The sequence below is a fragment of the Sphaerodactylus townsendi genome, linkage group LG15, assembly GCF_021028975.2.
Source record: "Sphaerodactylus townsendi isolate TG3544 linkage group LG15, MPM_Stown_v2.3, whole genome shotgun sequence".
NCBI lineage: Eukaryota > Metazoa > Chordata > Lepidosauria > Squamata > Sphaerodactylidae > Sphaerodactylus > Sphaerodactylus townsendi.
Window position 1 is genome coordinate 1993964 of NC_059439.1, and position 18074 is coordinate 2012037.

General features: G+C 47.1%; 1 protein-coding gene across 1 annotated transcript in view; it reads right to left on the minus strand.

The window, feature by feature from the left end:
- Positions 1-12858: 12858 nt before the first annotated feature.
- The window catches only part of SCN4A (sodium voltage-gated channel alpha subunit 4), a 118649-nt gene continuing 113433 nt past the window's right edge, over positions 12859-18074 (minus strand). Inside the window, exons 27-28 of the mRNA XM_048517496.1 lie at positions 16421-16691; positions 12859-14542 (exon numbers count right to left, since the gene is read on the minus strand). Coding sequence (XP_048373453.1) covers positions 13260-14542; positions 16421-16691 — 1554 coding nt within the window. The 3' untranslated portion in view covers positions 12859-13259. The remainder of the gene's footprint in view (positions 14543-16420; positions 16692-18074) is intronic.

Below are 18074 nucleotides of genomic sequence, written 5' to 3' on the forward strand. Positions count from 1 at the left end.
TGTCATTGTGCACGTGCAACGAAATTTACCAGCATTCCCTGATGCACGCTGTTTCAGACCACACATGTCAGAGTATCTGTGCAGTATATAATATAATTCAGAGCAGCGGTGCTATGTTCCTCCGGATCTGGGTGATAGAAAACATCCCAATTTGTTGTCTCAAAACAATTGATAGCGGTGTCAGAAATAAATAAATCCATTTCCGATTTTGTCTTCCAAATTAAAAACGAAACTATATTTTATTTCTCTGTAGTTAGATAGGAATGAGTTCTGTATTAGATAGAAGATAGGATTTGTTCTGTATTTGTATAAAACCTCCTTTGCTCAAGGCCGGAATGCAGGCTGGAGCGAAGTGCGATTTTAGAATGTAAAACTACTCATAGACGCCATGTACAACTCTTTTAAATTTAGTGATGGTCTATAATCACGCTTTTGTATCTTATGCCAATAAAGGTCTATTGTATTGTATCGTATTGCAGGCTGGAGCCCAGCCCGGCCCCACCCAGGCATGCTCCTTTCATTCACAAAACCAAGAATGGACTCTTAACAAAGGGAACCCTGGAAGACGGACATCAGCCTGCCTTAATCCCATCACCCAGCAGATAAGAGGTGTTCCACCTTTAGGTTTCGTTTCCTGATATGATCACCCAGTGGATCCTTTGTGTTTTTTCCCACCTTGGATTCAACCGCGCCTACCTCATTGCCTCACTCTGGATTCTGCCACGAAATTCAAGAAGGGACTGCCCTCTGGACTCTGATTGGTTCCTGTATTTGTTAATGAATGGTGGTGGGTTGTTCTGTAATGTCCCGGATTTCCAGGCGGGAGAAAATTTGTATACCGCCCCCCCCTCTTTACTCATTTACTTTTACCATTCTTTTGTTTACATCTATGCTATCCTCCTAAGGAGGAGTCCGGCCGTTCCCTCTTTTCTGGGAGGCTTTTTAATTAATTGGGTTATGGGACGCCTGTTATTAATGTATTGACTGCTGTTTTAATTATTTTAATGGATTTTAATACATGTATTAATTGTTTATTTCGTTGCAAGCTGGATATATGTTGATGTTGTTGTACACCACCCAGAGCCCATAGGGGATGGGGCGGTCTACAAATCTAAACAAATAAACAAATAAACAAATAAATAAATAAAATGCCTTGTAAAGCTGCTAGGCAGCGCAGTTGCTGTATGGAACGGAGGTGCTGAAACTTAGGTCAGCATCTCAATGAAATCTTGCTGTTTTTACTATACTTGCTGTGTTGGGTCCTGATTGCTGTTCCTCCGCGCTGCCGAGAGCTGAGATCATTCTGAAATGATTAAAAGTTACCCTGGTAGCGCAGTAACACAATCTTGAAGTTGTTGAGAGGCAGCATCAGCAACCATGTTTGGAGTGGCCACGTGCACATAAAAATGAACTGTTGGATCAGATGAAGGAAACATCTAGTGCGATGATATCCTCTTCCCAGCAGCCAGATATCCCAGAAGGCTCACAAGCAAGGTGGGAAGGCCAACCCTCGTTGTCTGCCCCCAGAACAGCATCTTCACTGCCTCTGAGCATGGAGGTTCTTTCGTCTTTCCCAGCCCCTAGCCATTTACAGACCTGTCCCTCCATCACGCTGTCTAACCTTTTCCTAACCCCCTTAACGTGGCTGCCACCCACATCCTGTAGCAGTGAATTCCCCAGTGTAAAAATATCCTTTTGCACATTATTTTAGCAGCCTTTGGGCTTTCCGCAGCAAACCTATCAACCCAAACTGTGGCCCTTTCCCCACTCACTGTTTGCTGCGTGCTACTCTCGCCGAGTAGAGCGGGGTCCAACTGCACTCCCCACTACAGGGGCGGCAACAGCGCAGCCGCCCCGACTCTGCTGCTCTTGCGCCCCCTCAGCGAGGGTCATTCTGGCACTGCTGAAAATGGCGCCTTTCGATGACCCCGCGCAGAGCTTGGGGCAGTGGGGAAGCCCGGGGAACACGACCCTCGCGCTAAAAAGGTTCTGGACCAGACGAAACCGACGTCATTTAAAAAGTGGGGAAACGGCCAGAGTGTTCTGACAGAAGATCTACACAACAACAAACCCCTTTGGGCACATCGTCAGGCTGAGCAAATGGTGTGCCTTTCTCTGCTTTCTAGGCTGTCCCTGGTCGATTCTCCACTGAAAAAATGAATGTAGATACAAACCGGTTTCATCCTTTTCAGCACGGTTTCAGCGTCTCCACTGCAGCTTCTGCCCCACAAACAATCCTTGTTCCTAGAAATGCAGCAGCAACGAAGGATTCCCCACTGAGGCGGATTGAACACGTGATCCGCTCAAGGGTTATGCTGATTCGCTGTTGCGTTGTGTTGGGGCGGGAATTTTTTATTTTATTTTCAAACTTTCGGAGCCACGTTTCGCGAAAGCATATGTGCAGAACGAATTCCTATGTGGTAGAAACGTAAGCAAATGGGCGCATTGTGAAAGTGAAGCCTCCTGTTCTCACAGCTCTTTTGGTGACTTCCTTTTAGTTTGGAGAGGCGAGACGTGTCTTGAGGGGGAAGATATGATTGAAGTCTATAAAATTATGCCTGGGGTAGAAAATGTTGACAGAGAAATTTTTCTTTCTTTCTCACAATACTAGAACCAGGGGGCATCCATTGAAAATGCTGGGGGGAAGAATTCGGACTAATAAAAGGAAAAATTTCTGCACGTAACGCGTGATCGGTGTTTGGAACATGCTGCCACAGGAGGTGGTGATGGCCACTAACCTGGATAGCTTTAAAAGGGGCTTGGACAGATTTATGGAGGAGAAGTCGATCTATGGTTACCAATCTTGATCCTCTTTGATCTGAGATTGCAAATGCCTTAGCAGACCAGGTGATCGGGAGCAGCAGCAGCAGAAGGCCATTGCTTTCACCTCCTGCAGGTGAGCTCCCAAAGGCACCTGGTGGGCCACTGCGAGTAGCAGAATGCTGGACTAGATGGACTCTGGTCTGACCCAGCAGGCTCGTTCTTATGCCTCCATGTAGTCGGATCATGTGGATACGATGTGTAGCCCTGCTTTGTATTGCCTTCTACTCAGTCAATCAGTTAAAACCGGCCCCATATTGCTTCGTATCCATGTGGATCTCCAATCCGTGAAATAAAAAAAAAAGACTGTGCATGCATTGTGCACAGCCCACTATGCTCCTCATATTGGATATTAAGAGGGCTCCATCAGCCACTACCATACAGTGGCGGTGAAAATGAATCTGGATTTTCCCCCCCCCACTTCCCCACCACTCTAGATTGCCCACACAGTTTTTGAAAAGGTCTACTTTCTTGCAGGTTCTAAAATAACATGTGCTGAGTGGGGGGGGGGGGCAGAAATGGGAAAAAACGTGTTCGGGGCTGGTGAAGCGGGGAGTTCTGCTGGAAACCTGGATATTTTGTGTGACAAGCACACATCTAATCCTCAGTGGGGAATCGACCCCTGTCTTCAGTTCTTTGGAGTGGCAGACTCAGCTGCAAGCAGGATTATGCCAAAGGAATTTTGTCCTTGGCAAGGCACCCTGCCACTGGCCGGGGCAATCTGACATGCTCTCAGGGGAGTCCTTCCATTACCCATTACTATTCAATCAAATAATGGGGTTTCATACTTGTGTCTTTGTGCCAACAGACAAAGATGGACTTGCATCAAACACAAACCTCTACCTCTTGTGACACTGCCTGGAATTAATGTTCCACCAGGAGAAGCCCATACATATGAAATGACTATGCTACAGGAACAAACCGTTCTCGCAAGTGGAAAAACATATAATGACTCTCGAGATAGGAGTATAAGTTAGACAAATTTTGAGCTCCAGCACAAAAAGGCTTCTATAAGTTTATTATAATGAATTTATTTAACAAAAAGTCTGATCTACTCAGGGGAGGAGGGGGTAGGGAATTAAAACAAATCTCATGTACGTTGAAAGAACTCTCAAAAATTCCCAGTAAATTCTATGGGAACAGGAAAATAGGCTTGAATATTATATTTGATATAAAAGAATATAAACTGAAAATCAAGGAGTCTCTCTCTCAGAAGGAAAAGTAATTGGTCAGCAAGTTACAAAGCAGGGAAGATCTTATCATATCACGAAGGAATTTATCCCAGTACAGGACTAAAAACATGAGATAGAGAATATCTTATAGACCTAAAGGCATCCTCAGCTAGATAAGAGGGACTAAGACAATAAACACAGAAATGAAGATGTCAGAGGTTAGAAGAGAGATAAATTTGCTGAGATAATTAAAATGTGTTTTTCTACATTTTAATGAACTCTGAAATGATAGCGAAACGTATATATGATATGATATGAAATGATATATGAAAATGAAATGATATATGAAATTATATGAAACGTATGCATGGGATGTGTTCTAGGGAAACCACACATCATAAATAATTGTTACAATCATTTTCACCTTTTTACTAAATAAGATGTATGTGAAATTGTGTTAGCCTGGGGAAGTTTCTCTTTGGGACATAGTCCCCTTCAGGAATGTTGGAAACTGGTTATCTTGATTGAAACCAGGAAGGGTGTGGCTCAGAGAGAGAGAGAGAGAGAGAGAGAGAGAGAGAGAGAGAGAGAGAGAGAGAGAGAGAGAGCCCTGTGATAGATATTGGATCTACACAGTAAAGATATTTTCTCTCTTAAAAGCTGAGTCTTGGGTATTCTTTTCTTCACCCATCTTTTAAACCGTTAACTGAGCTGGGCTAGATAGAGATTCTTGCCCCAAAGTTCCACTTAAATAGCCAGTGCCCAAAGTTGTCAGGCGTGCTGTTTCGGTCAGCTAGTTTGGTGGGGGGGGGGGGGAGCTTGTTCCCTGCCAAACCTGCATAAGGACCCTAATCAAAGATCTCCCCCTCCCCATATGATGAGAAACCCACTCAATACAACCTCCGCTTTTTAATTTTCCGCCAGGTGTTCTTCAAGATGGCGGCAGTTTTAGTTTTTACTAGATGTGCTCTCACTTTGAGCGCTGCCATTTTTTGTGGCCAGTACTGGAAGGAGGGAATTAGGAACTGATTGTTAATTTGGCACAGGTGGACTTAAGGACAGAGATCAAAGCACTGCAGGTTGGAAGGTGAGTGTGGCAGTCCTAAGGAAAATAGCGTATAAAAATTCCATTTCATAAAATGCTACTTCAAACAGAGGAGCCTGAAGAAGCTGAAAAATACTTGTGAAGGATGAATTCCTCAAATTTTGTGTGTGTGTGTGTGTGTGTGTGTGTGTGTGTGTGTGTGTGTGTGTGAGTATGTGTGTGTGTGTGTGTGTGTGTGTGACATGCTGGAAGTCGGTGGAATTCTGATCTCAGAGCTGCTGACCAGTTTTATTGGGGGAATTCTCAGGAGGGGTCAGACTTGATTAGTGGCTGTTTATGGACCTTTGGTGTTGGGTAGGAAGAGTTTTATGGGGAAAAAAGACCCTATGCAGTGGCGTAGTGGTTAAGCGCAGGTGCACTCTAATCTGGAGGAACCAGGTTTGATTCCCCACTCTGCCACTTGAGCTGTGGAGGCTTATCTGGGGAACTAGATTGGCCTGTGCACTCGAACACATGTCAGCTGGGTGACCTTGGGCTACTCACAGTTCTTCTGAGCTCTCTCAGGCCTGATAAGCTCTCTCAAGGGGCCAGATCCGCCCCCTGGGCTGCATGTTTGACACCCCTACTGATAGCCGAGTCAGAAATGAATTATCCCATTTCTGATCTTGTTGTTAATAATGGTGCAATTATGCTTTATTTCTTATAAGTTAGATAGGGAAATCAAGCTGTAAGGCATAGGGTAGGATGCAGTGGAATTCACTGTTGTAGCTTCTGTATTTTGTGTCTGTAGCCATTGGAACCCTCCCCTTAGCTCAAGGCAGGAATCCACCCCTGCTCCACCTGGGCATGTCCCTTTCATTTGCTAAAACCATGATGGACATTGGACAAAAGAGACCCCGAAAGAAGCGCCTCCATCTGCCTTAATCCCACCAGCAGGCAGATAAGGGTGCCGGGCCACCATTAGGTTTCGCTTTCCTGGACCGCAAGCACCCAAAGGACTCTTTTGTGTTTTTCTCCGCCTCGTGCTCTACTGCCATCACCTCGCCCCGTCTCTGCCAGCAGTAAAAAAATTCTAAGAAGGGACTGCCCTGGCTGGACTCTAATTGGTTCCCATGTACTTGTAGATGTATGATTGGTTCCCATGTATTTGTGAATGAATGGTTGTAGGCTGTCCTGTACTCCCCCGGACTCCCGGGCAGGAGAAAAGTGTATTTAAGTTGTTGTAAAGCTGCTAGGCAGCGCAGTTGCCGTGGTGTGGAGGTGCTGACACGTAGGTCAGCATCTCAATAAAATATTTTATTATTTCACTATTCTCGCTGTGTTGGGTCCTGTTTCTGTTCCCCTGCGCTGCTGAGAGCTGGCAGATCTGGGGAAATAAAGTTACCCAGGCAGCGCGATAACACTACCATAAGGGTTCGCCATCAGGTGTCTGTGACTTGATGGAACTTTACACACAAACACACATCTCTTCTTGGGAATGAAGCAGCAAGACAAAAAAAGAGGAGGGAAAAGCCAGCTCGGCAAAGGAAAGCAACTACTAACAAAAGAGGCGGATGCATCCTGAATGTAACAATTGCTCATTACAGAGTTTATTTTAAGAAATGTACAGTGAAAACATCACATGAACTGACCGAGTGAAGCCTTTTCTCATCACAGAATGTGACATATATACAAACAACAGGGGCAGATTGAAAGCCGAGTCCTCGTTCCGCAGATGTTCACATGTAAACGCAGCTGGACACTGTGTCTCAAGTAACACCCCCTCGTTGAGCCTTGCCCAACAGAAGCTGAAAGTTGAGGGGTACCAACTGACCGCAGCCGGTAGCTCCAACCTCACCACTTGCAAGGAAAAGAATCCCCTACAAGCAGTGGTGGGATCCAAACATTTTAGCAACAGGTTCCCATGGTAGTGGGATTCAAACTGTGGCGTAGCGCCAACGAGGCTGGGCGTGGCAAGATGGGGGCGTAGCCGGGCATTCCGGGGCGGGGCATTCCTGGGCGGGGCTGTGGCAAGGACGCAGCCGCTGCGCCGGTCCTTGGGCGGGAAACGAATGCACGCAGGCGCAGGCTGCCACGCACGCCAGTGCACCTCCTGCTAGACTGCTTCAAGTTCTGCGTGCTACTGCTGAGAGGAGGGGCGTAACTAAGGCCAAAATCATGGGGCAAAATCACCCATTAGTAACCCCCTCTCGGCACACACAAATAAATAGGAACCTACTCTCGGGAACCTGTGAGAACCTGCTGGATCCCACCTCTGCCTACAAGACAGCGCTGGCTAACATCTTAAAAACACTCCCCTGGAGGAGTTCCCCCCCCCCACAAAAAAATTAAATGCTCTCTGTTTGAGGGGGATCATCAGAAATCACCTCTACCAGGGAGAAAGATTAACTTGCTGGGAACAAAAGTAAAAATAGCAGAAGCAACATCCCCCCCCCCTCCCCAAACATATGCAGGAAGGCATATGCAGCATAGAATCCATTCTGACAAGGACACATTCACTTTCTGATTAATAGTGAGGTGAATTTGGCGCAAAAGTGTTCTCCGGATCGTTCCCCTACCTGGAATTCACTTACAAAAAAATTTAAAGGTTTCCGGCAGGTGAATAGGCTATGCTGGGAGCACACAAACCAGTTGTGTGCGTCAGAGAGGGGACCACATCTTGTAAGGGAATCCTGTAAGAGTTCTCTGTGTGCTCCCGACTTGTGCATAAAACATGGTGTGCATGTGGAGTTAGGCTCATTCCGCACACGCAGAATAATGCACTTTCAAACTGCTTTCAGTGCTCTTTGAAGCAGTGTGGAATAGCAAAATCCACTTGTAAACAGTGGTGAAAGTGGTTTGAAAATGCATTATTTTGCCTGTGCGGAAGGGGCCTTAGTGTATTTTTTCTGTTTGGCAAAATGAGTGCAGTGGCATGTCTGCCTCCGACTGAACACCTGATTTCCTGTTCCTCTACACCAGACCTGGGCATTATACGGCCCGCGGGCCACATCCGGCCCACCAGATGACCCTGACTGGCCCCCCTGCCTTGCTGGGGAGCGAGGCGCCTTTGAAAGCCCCGCAGAAGCTGGTTGCCTTGACTGCCGGCTTCTGCGGGGCTTTCAAAAGTGCCTCTCCCCCCTGCCTTTTGGCCCGGCCCTCCACAATATTTTCTGTTTCTTAGACGGCCCCATGGAAAAAATAATTGCCCACCCCTGCTCTACACTCACCTCTCAGTGCTTCAACAGTCTGGTTTACACGTCACGTCCAACTTGCAAGTTTGCTTTAGTAAGAATTGATGCCTTTTTATTATTAAGAAAAATCAGGTTTTGAAAACTGGAAGCCCTGCTCTAGTTGGGGGTTTTGTGGTGTTGCCAGCCATTTGGCCGCGGGTTTCTGCTGGAAACTCACAAACTGGGTTTTCCTGAGCCTCGAAGTCTGCTTACCTGACCCAGGTGGGCCTAGTGTCCTTCCAGGTATAAGGATGTATGTCCTCACCCACTCGTTATTTCAGAAAGGGGCTCAGCTCATTGAAATTTGAGTTCCTAGTGCCTCAGATTCTTGTAAAACTGTTCAGAAATTTTAGATGGAAATATCTATTCCAGCGCAAAACAAGTGCTTACATGCAAATGAGCATTTAGGTATAAGTTTGGATGAATGTTTAAGATAAGGTGACCAGATGGTCACCTTTGTGATCCGGGACGGGGGGAGGCGGCCACCAAGACGCATTTCCATTTAACAACGAAAGCATGCATCGTGCATGACATCGCGAAGAGCCACAGGGAGCATTCAAAGCTTTCTGGGGCTTGCCGTTTCCCACCCTGTCACAGGGCGGCAAACAGCAAGCCCCAGAAGGCCAGGTTCTGCCGCCGGGCGCGCTGGAGTGTTGGCTGGCACTGCCTTGCACACCAGAAAGCAAGCGGCAGCCTCCCCAGTAAAAATTGGGATCAATTTGGAAGAAACCCCAAGGGATCGGGACAAATTGTTTAGTAAGCATGGACTGGTCTCCGGCCAAAAAAGCTGGACGCCTTGGTCTCCGCTCTAGTTTAAGACAGGCATTAAATAATTAGCTATGGATAGGGTGACAGCATTATTTTTACCAGGCAGCGAATATATTAAATGATAATCATGTGAACGCACGGGAAAGTCTAAGTTCAATGCAGTGAAAATTATCAGGTTTCCTCTGAGGGAGCAGAAGTGGCGTAGTGGTTAAGAGCAGGTGTATTCTAATCTGGAGGAACCGGGTTTGATTCCCCCCGCTTCCGCCAGCCTCGAGCTCGTGGAGGTACTCTCATCTGGGGGGATTCTAGATTAGCTCATGACGCGACTCCCAATAACACGCCTAGCCAAGTGACCTTGGACCTTAGTCAGCAGTTCTTCGAGCTTCCTCTCAGCCCCCACCTACACTCTGTCACAGGGTGTTTGTTGTGAGGGGGGAAGGGCAAGGAGATTGTCAGCCCCTTTGAGTCTCCTGCAGGAGAGAAAGGGGGGATATAAATCCAAACTCTTCTTCTCTTCTTCTTCCTGCCTCTCACCCCCCCACCCCCCACTGGAGTGTTGAGCAGTGGAAAGGCAGCCAGCGCCTTTCCACTGACTGGCACTCAGACATGCTTAGAAGAATTCTTCTAAAATATTACTGGACATAGCTTAGGAGATGTAGAAATTAAAGGACAGTTTCCATGGCTCAAATTAAGCCCTGAAGGATATGAGTGCTGGACAATTAGGTGAACTGGTTGTGGTTTTCCGGGCTGTGTCCAGTGTGTAACAGACTTCCCTCTGTGATACACCTCTGAAGATGCCAGCCACAGATGCAGGGGAAACGTTAGGAACAAGGTCCACCAGACCACGGCCACACAGCCCGGAAAGCCCACCACAACCAGTTGACTCTGGCCGTGAAAGCCTTTGACAAATTAGGCGAATGTTCTGTAATAGTTGCTTGAATCTTGGGTGCGGCTATGTGGAGAGTTCCTCCCCAAGTCTAATAAGAACCATTCCCTTTTTACTTTGGAGGAAAGGACATCTTCATGACAGAGGAACAAAAGAAATACTACAATGCCATGAAGAAGCTGGGCTCAAAAAAGCCCGTGAAGCCCATCCCTAGACCTGAGGTAAGCTCTTGGGGGGCGACATGGGGGAGGAATGCTTTCGTAGGGATGCTCCAGGTGTGAGCGTATCTTTGGGTTTTTTTTGTATGTTATCATAGTTGTTTTGAACAACTTAAACTCTGCCAGACCAGCTTGGTTCGCAAAATTTTCTATTTTGATCTTTGCTTACAGTTTCATGCCCTGTTACCGTTGTTTTACTGCGTTATTTAAACCTTTTGATTATTCCTTCCTATTATTTTGTTTATTGAGAAGGTGCGGCTCTCAATAATCCCCAAAAATATTTTATTTTAAAGTTTCAGCCTCTGAGTTTTTGTTGAGCATTTCAAAATCCTGACCCACGTTATGAGAAGTGGCAGTCAGCCCCTTTCTCTACAAGGGGGAAGCAGAAGGAGTTTGTAAGCCCCTTTGAGTCTCCTTGCAGGAAAGAAGGGGTGGGGGGAGATATAAATCCAACTCTTCTTCTTCTTCTTCTCTAAGCATGGAGAGAATCTGTGCAAATATTATATAAAAATATGCTGGTGGAAGAAGAGTAAAAGTTTACCACACACCCAAAAAATGCATATTTCTTGCTTTAGAGAAATTGCATCTTCAAACCCCAGGATACCAAATTCTTTCAACACCTCTGTGTGGCCGTTAATTTTAAAAACCAGGTTCCAAAAATAGCTGTGGATGCACCCCCTGAGAATTTGCTCCTGCACAAATCCAGCAGAGGGAGAGAGAGACGCACAAGAGGCGTATTTAAAGATGCCCCATTTACTTCAGATAAGCACGTGCAGGGTCTGTCCTGTTGGACAATCCAGACTTTAGGTTTCCTCTTTTGAGATTCTGCGACATCACACACATTAAGAGTAGGGTAGGGCCTAATATTACTGGGGTATGGGAGGGGGTGACCAAATCCAGGATGGGAAACTCCCAGAGATTTGGGGTGGAGTCTGGGGAGGGCAGGGACCTCAGTGGGGCACCATTCATTCATTCATTCATTCATTCATTCATTCATTCATTCATTCATTCATTCATTCCCCACGCTTCCCCAGTCAGTCTGGGCTCAGGGCAGCTTCGAACAATAATTTACAATACAATTACAGTATAAACATAAAATTAAAAATGAAAATGGCACAGAGTTCATCCTCCAAAGCAGGGGTCTGCAACCTGTGGCTCTCCAGATGTTCATGGACTACAAATCCCATCAGCCCCTGCCAGCATAGTCAATTGGGGCTGATGGGATTTGTAGTCCATGAACATCTGCAGAGCCGCAGGTTGCAGACCCCTGCTCCGAAGCATCCATTTTCTCTAGGGGAGTTGATCTCTGTGATCTGGAGTTGAGCTGTGATTCCGGGAGATCTCCCAGGTCTCACCTGGAGGTTGGCATGGCTACAGCGGAGCGTGTTGCAGGAGACAGCAGCTCTGAGGACTCCGGGACACCCCATCTGGACTGTGGACACTCCAGATTTATACCCACATATAGACTGATAGGGAGATCAGTGGGGGGAAGGCAAAGGACCGTGCTTTTCTGCCTTGCAGGGGTCAGACGGCAGCATATCAGGTAGCCTGAATTCCAGCTGACCAGACGTGCCTTAAAGAGCAATATCGCAAGCAAGAGTATTTGTGGACTTGAGAATTAAGTCAGAGAAATTTCAAAGCCAGCAGTAAATCCCCGAGAACAGATCCTGTTCTTTTCTCGTTGTAAAGAAACAGCGCATACAACAAGGGGTTAAGACTTAAAGGGCACTTTGGATTCCTTTCGAAGGCTCCAAGAGAAAAGGCCGAGTCATAAGACGGTGCAGGTTTTTGTTCGCAAAACAGACCCGTTATTTCAATATCATTTCACTCCTTGCCTTTGCGGACTGGACAGAATCTAAAGCCCGGGTGGGTCAGTTTGTTACGAGGACACAATATTAAAAACAATTTTTCTAAAACTCAGTTGCGGAGGGCTGGAGCCGGCACAGAAAGCAATTTTCATTGCTATTGACTTTAAGACATGCATAGAGAAGGAGGGAGGCAACAGCTCAAGATTTCCAGCTTTCACCCTGTCTGAACATCTCATAGGCCGGGACCACATCACTGGCTAAGCCCAGGGCTGTGTATATTCCGTATCTTCACACCTGTAACTGCACCACAGAGCTCAAACAATTGGACCTGGGCACAGAACGCAGTCTCATTCCAGCCTTAACTTGTATTTACAGCGCAGTAACCTTAAGGATGCCCGAAAGTGTGAGGTTAATGTTTGATCAGATCTCAGGAGCCTTGTTTGTCCCTCCAGGTGGGCTGAGCAGGATTTCCAGAAGTAAAAGTGCTCTGAGAAGCAATTTCCTCCCCTTACGACAAGCAGAGCGGATTATGTAAAACATACAGCCATCGGCTGTAGAACCCAACTCTTCTTAATCCGGGATTGTATGTTTTCGTGGCGACGATACACAGCTCTGCTTCGGCTCCTCCGTGGCCTGCCAGTCCAGTATACACAGACTGAACCTACCTGAACTGCAAAGGGGAAGACCAGCAGTGGCGTAGGAGGTTAAAAGCTCGTGTATCTAATCTGGAGGAACTGGGTTTGATTCCCAGCTCTGCCGCCTGAGCTGTGGAGGCTTCTCTGGGGAATTCAGATTAGCCTGTGCACTCCCAACACACACCAGCTGGGTGACCTTGGGCTAGTCACAGCTTCTCGGAGCTCTCTCAGCCCCACCTACCTCACAGGGTGTTTGTGGTGAGGGGGGAAGGGAGAGGAGATTGTAAGCCCCTTTGAGTCTCCTGCAGGAGAGAAAGGGAGGATATAAATCCAAACTCTTCTTCTCCTTCTTCTCTCTCCCCACCACCGTCCCATTGCCAACATTTCTTAAAAACTCCTGTAGGGAAAACTAGCATTTGATCCAGCCCTGGAACATACTACATTAGATGTCACAGCAATAGAGATAATTCACATTTGCCTCCTAAGGAAAATTTCTTTTTTTCCTCCTGGCACACTTTGAAGAAATTAGAATCCACCTGTGGCTCTCCTTTCAAAGTTGAGATACCGAGTACCTGAAGTCTGGCAAGAGCAGGTGTTTAGCTCACTCAGACACAAGGTATGGAAGGGACCTTGCGTGATTGGCAGAGACGCAACCGAAGTCTTTCAGGGCCAGGCAGGGCCAAGAACACTCTGCATTATACGAACGACTCTTGGAAGCCGCGTTTGGTGGCCTCCCCCTCTTTCGTTTCTCTGGGCGCATCTCCCCCCTCTTTTGCTTGGCTGGGCTCGTCCGCTTTCTCTATCCCTGGATCGTCATCCTTTTTACTGGGGTCTGTCTTTGCGTCGGCAACTAACTCAGGGCTGAGAGGTGGGGCCAGTTCTGATGACCCTTCAGTTTCTGCCCGGGTTGCCGAAGGGCCGTACATTGAATTGATGTTATCTGCAACCAGTCCTTCTTTCTCCGGGGCGCCTTCGGCCAGCGTGGCCTCATCCTGGCTGTGCCGATACACGTAAGAGGCCTGCTTCACCGACCGCTTTAGGAGATGTCGCCGGAATGCCCGCTGGATTTTGATGGCACACACTTCCTCGTGCTTCCTTTTCAGTGTGGTCGTGATGGGTTCATAAGACACCTTGGAGGGATTGGCGGCCATGAATTTCTCCTCCATGGATGCTTTCAAGGCATCCATTTCCCCAGAGTCCCCCAACACTTCTTTGGTCAGGGCAAAGAGGATATCCAAGCAATGGATCTTATCCCCCGGAACCATGGGCAGGTCCAAGGTGACCAACTTGATCTTGTTGGGTTTGGCGATGCGCAGGGGGTCTTGCAAGGTATCTGCAAAATCAGAGAGGATGCTGTACTCAATGAACTGCGTGGCATCGGGATCAAACTTCTCCCACGTTTCATAGAACATCTCAAAGTCGTCTTCACACAGTGGCTCGCTGCTCTCTTCCGTGGCTACGTTGAAGTTCTCCAGGATGATGGCAATGTACATGTTGACCACAATCAGGAAGGAGATGATGATGTAGCTGCAGAAAAAGACAATGCCGATAGCAGGGTTCCCACAGTCGCCCTTGACTGCGCTGCCGGGGTTTTCAAGGTGAGGGTCGCAGTCTGGGGGGCCGCTGTTCAAGATGGGGTTTAATAAGCCGTCCCACCCAGCGGAGGTGGTGATCTGGAAGAGGCAAATGATGCTGTTGCCGAAAGTCTCAAAGTTGAAGATGTCGTCCACTCCGGATTCCTTCTTCACGTAGGCAAAATTGGACATGCCGAAAATGGAATAGATGAACATGACCAAGAAGAGAAGCAGGCCGATGTTAAAGAGGGCTGGCAGGGACATCATCAAGGCGAAGAGGAGGGTGCGGATGCCCTTGGCGCCCCGGATCAGCCGGAGGACACGCCCGATTCTGGCCAAACGAATGACCCTGAAGAGCGTGGGGGACACGAAGTACTTCTCAATGAGGTCCGAGAGGAGAAGTCCTGAAAGGCGAGGAAAAAGGAGTTATTTTTCCCCCAGAAACTCTTAGTAGTCATAATATGGGTACAACATCTAAAAATTAATTATTCAGAATACATTGTATTTCCAAGAAGACCAAAAAAATGTGCATAAATTCATTAGCTGATGGAAGAAAAGAGGAACAATGAATAGTCATGTCTAATTTTACACCAAGCACTTCCACCTCTTCTGTCATAACTCTGCACCTTGATTACAGAGATGGAGGTGTCATGATATATAAAATAAAGGCTCACAAGTTCATCTTCTAGGCAGCAAAAGGTTTGCCCAGCAACAGGGGCCAGGAGCCGGGAAATCTGGGGGCAACCAGCTACAGTTGACCTTTAATGTGATTGGTGCATTCGTAAAGCAAGGAGCTTGTTCTCTCCCCTCCATTTTAACATCATGCCCGGGAAATGCAAGACAGCTGCATATTTAAACATCTTGTCTGACCCTAAGCTGAGGTGGCTATTGACCAGAGCGAGAACCAACACATTTCCACTAACCTTTTCCCCAGAGAGATTCACACGGTACCTTCACAGCAAAAGCCGCACTCCAGAATACTCGTCAAACCCCTGAGAAGTCATTATTTTCATTAGTTTGTCCAAAATTTAATCCATTTTAGACCGAAACCTGTTTCTAGGGGATCCCTCACTGGTCCATCCAAACCTTTTTAATCTTAAATTGAACTATCTTCTGAATACAGAGAATCCCAAGCAATTGGACATAGTGGCCAAATTCTTGCTCACTATTACGAAATAATTTCCTGGTCTCCTCTTTCGCTCTGATGTATGCATTTTTGAAACAGGAGTACCTGTTCTATCTTGTAAAACTGTATTTGGATTACTTAGCTCTGCTATGTTTTAATGCCTAATAAAGGTCTTTGAACTTTGAACTTGAACTTGATTAGTGCATTCGACTGTGACTCTGGTCCAATGGGAGGCTGTTGCCGGGAAAAGTACCTAGCTTGAATGTATAAAGCTGTGCTTTGTATATATGCAGTATTCTCTTCTAGTCTGTTCTAGCTTACTGTTATATTATTGCTGAAGTGTTCCGTATAGCCTTGTAGTCTTATCTAGTATAGTCTTGTGTAATCAGTGATTATGGCTGGCCTCCACGCGGGCCAGGGCTTTTACGGCTCTGGCCCCGGCCTGGTGGAACACTCTTCCTCCAGCTGTTCAAGTCTCCATGGGATTCAGAGTTCGCGAGGGCCTGTAAGACAGAGTTGAAACCCAATACCCTTTGAGGGACCGCCGAAGATGCCCCCCTTTGCCTTCTTTACATCTGGCCCTCATCTAATGGGACTCACCCTCCCCTTGGGGGGAAGATTTTAAATATGGGGTTTTGTGGGACGCCTCTTACTGTTCTTATTGCTGTTTTTAAAGGGTTTAGCAATTATATTTAGAACTGTACTGAGATTTTATGTTGTACACCGCCCGGAGCCCCTTGGGTATGGGGTGGTATAAAAATCTAATAAATAAATAAATAAATGAATGAATGAATGAATGAATGAATGAATGAATGAATGAATAATCAACTGCTAAGTAAAACCTTCCTATTGGAAAGAACCTTGCGTGGACTGTTTTCTTTTCCTAAAGTGCTAGGAGGCTGAAGTAAGTGCAGGAAGACTACTAGACCTTCTTCTCTACCCTGAGTAGCTCCGCTTTAAGTCTGCTGATAGGATGGAGGTCCGAGTTTGCCTGAAGACCAGGAAATGTGCCTGATAGAGGCTGGGCTGTGGGCAGGACAAGCAAGTTTGTCATCACACTCCTTCTCTGTGTTGTCCTTATACACAGATGCACATCCTGCTCCCAGAGAGGGTACCGACAGCTGGGTTTTAGAAAACCATTGTCATTTCTACTCACCTGCAATGGAGAGAACAACTACGACGAAATCAAAGATGTTCCAGCCAACGGTGAAGAAGTAGTACCTCAGGGCCACCATCTTGAGCAAGCACTCAGATGTGAAGATCACGATGAAGACCAGGTTGATTTGGAATAAGATATCTATTTTGGTTTGGCTCTGGTCGTCTGTTTCCACCATCATCGTCACCATGTTAAGACAAATGAGGATCATGATGACTATATCAAAGGCTTGCTGAGTCACAAAGTCAAAGATCATCCCTTGAAATTTGTTCTTTAATAATGCGGAAGGTACGTGGGGGAGAGCGAGAGAAACACAAGACGGGCACAAGACACAGACACAGAGACGAACGAGGGAAGAACAGAGAATGGGGAAAAAAGGAGAAAAACCCATAAACAACCCATGTCTGAAAGGCTGGAAAAGGAGGTCCTACAGGGGGAATCAAGCCTCCCAGAACGGAAACAAATGGAGCCAGGGAGTTGCTGTGCTTTATCTGGGGCCTACTACAGTCAAACCTCCGTTTTCGATGCTAATCCGACTGGCGACGGGCGGTGAAAACTGAAAATGGCGTACTCCGAAGTATGCAGTTTGTGCTTTTGCGCATGCACAACGCAAATGGTGTACCGGAGATATTTAAAAGTCGCCTCGGAAGGCGACGGAAGCCGAGACGACTGCCGATCTCCGAGGCGACCAAACGTTCCGGGGGCAACCAGCGAAGACCGAAACCGTCGATCTCCGAGGGCAGCGAAGACCAAGGTTTGACTGTAGATGAGATAAAGCAGGGGTCTGCAACCTGCGGCTCTCCAGATGTTCTTGGACTACAATTCCCATCAGTCCCTGCCAGCATGGCCAATTGGCCAATGGGAATTGTAGTCCATGAACATCTGGAGAGCTGCAGGTTGCAGACTCCTAGGATAAAGGATTTCTAAACTGCCTGTTCTGTAAATAGGAATCACATGGGGTGGCCAAGTGAGTTGGGAAATTCCTGGCCGTTTGAGGATGGAACCTGGGGTGGGTGAGGTTTTGGGGAAGGAGGGACGTCCTCAGGGTACAAGGCCATGCCACCTACCCTCCAAAACAGCCATTTTCTCCAGAGCAGCCGATCCCTGTAGTCTCGGGATGAGTTGTAATTCTGGGAGATATCTGGGCCCCACCTGGAAGTTGGCAATCAGCCCACCACACTGTAACCGCTACTGACCATTAAAATACGCTGGCAATCCAGGTCTTGAGTCTTTCAGCCCCTCACTTGTGTTCAGTGGAGAGACTTCAGTTTGAATCCCTTCCCGGCCATAAAGCACCCCGAGTGACTCTGGGAAACCAGCTATCTTTTTTGAGCCTAACTTGCTGCTGTCCCTTTCTCTCCGGCTGAATTCCCAGTGAAAATGTAATCTAGATACAACCAAGTTTCAAAAGAATCGGCGCCTTTTCATCCAGGTTCCAACATCTTCACTGCAGCATGTTTCCAGTGAAGACGTCTAGCCCTGCCCCTTGGGGGGCGGGGGTGCCTGCTGTCAGGGGTGCGATTGTTAAGCTAGCAGCACCAAAATGTCAGAGTATTTTTAGGAGACCCTCCTGATGATACCACCCAGGTTTGGTGAAGTTCGGTTCATGGGGGACAAAGTTATGGACCCTCAAATGTGTAGCGCCCATCTCCTA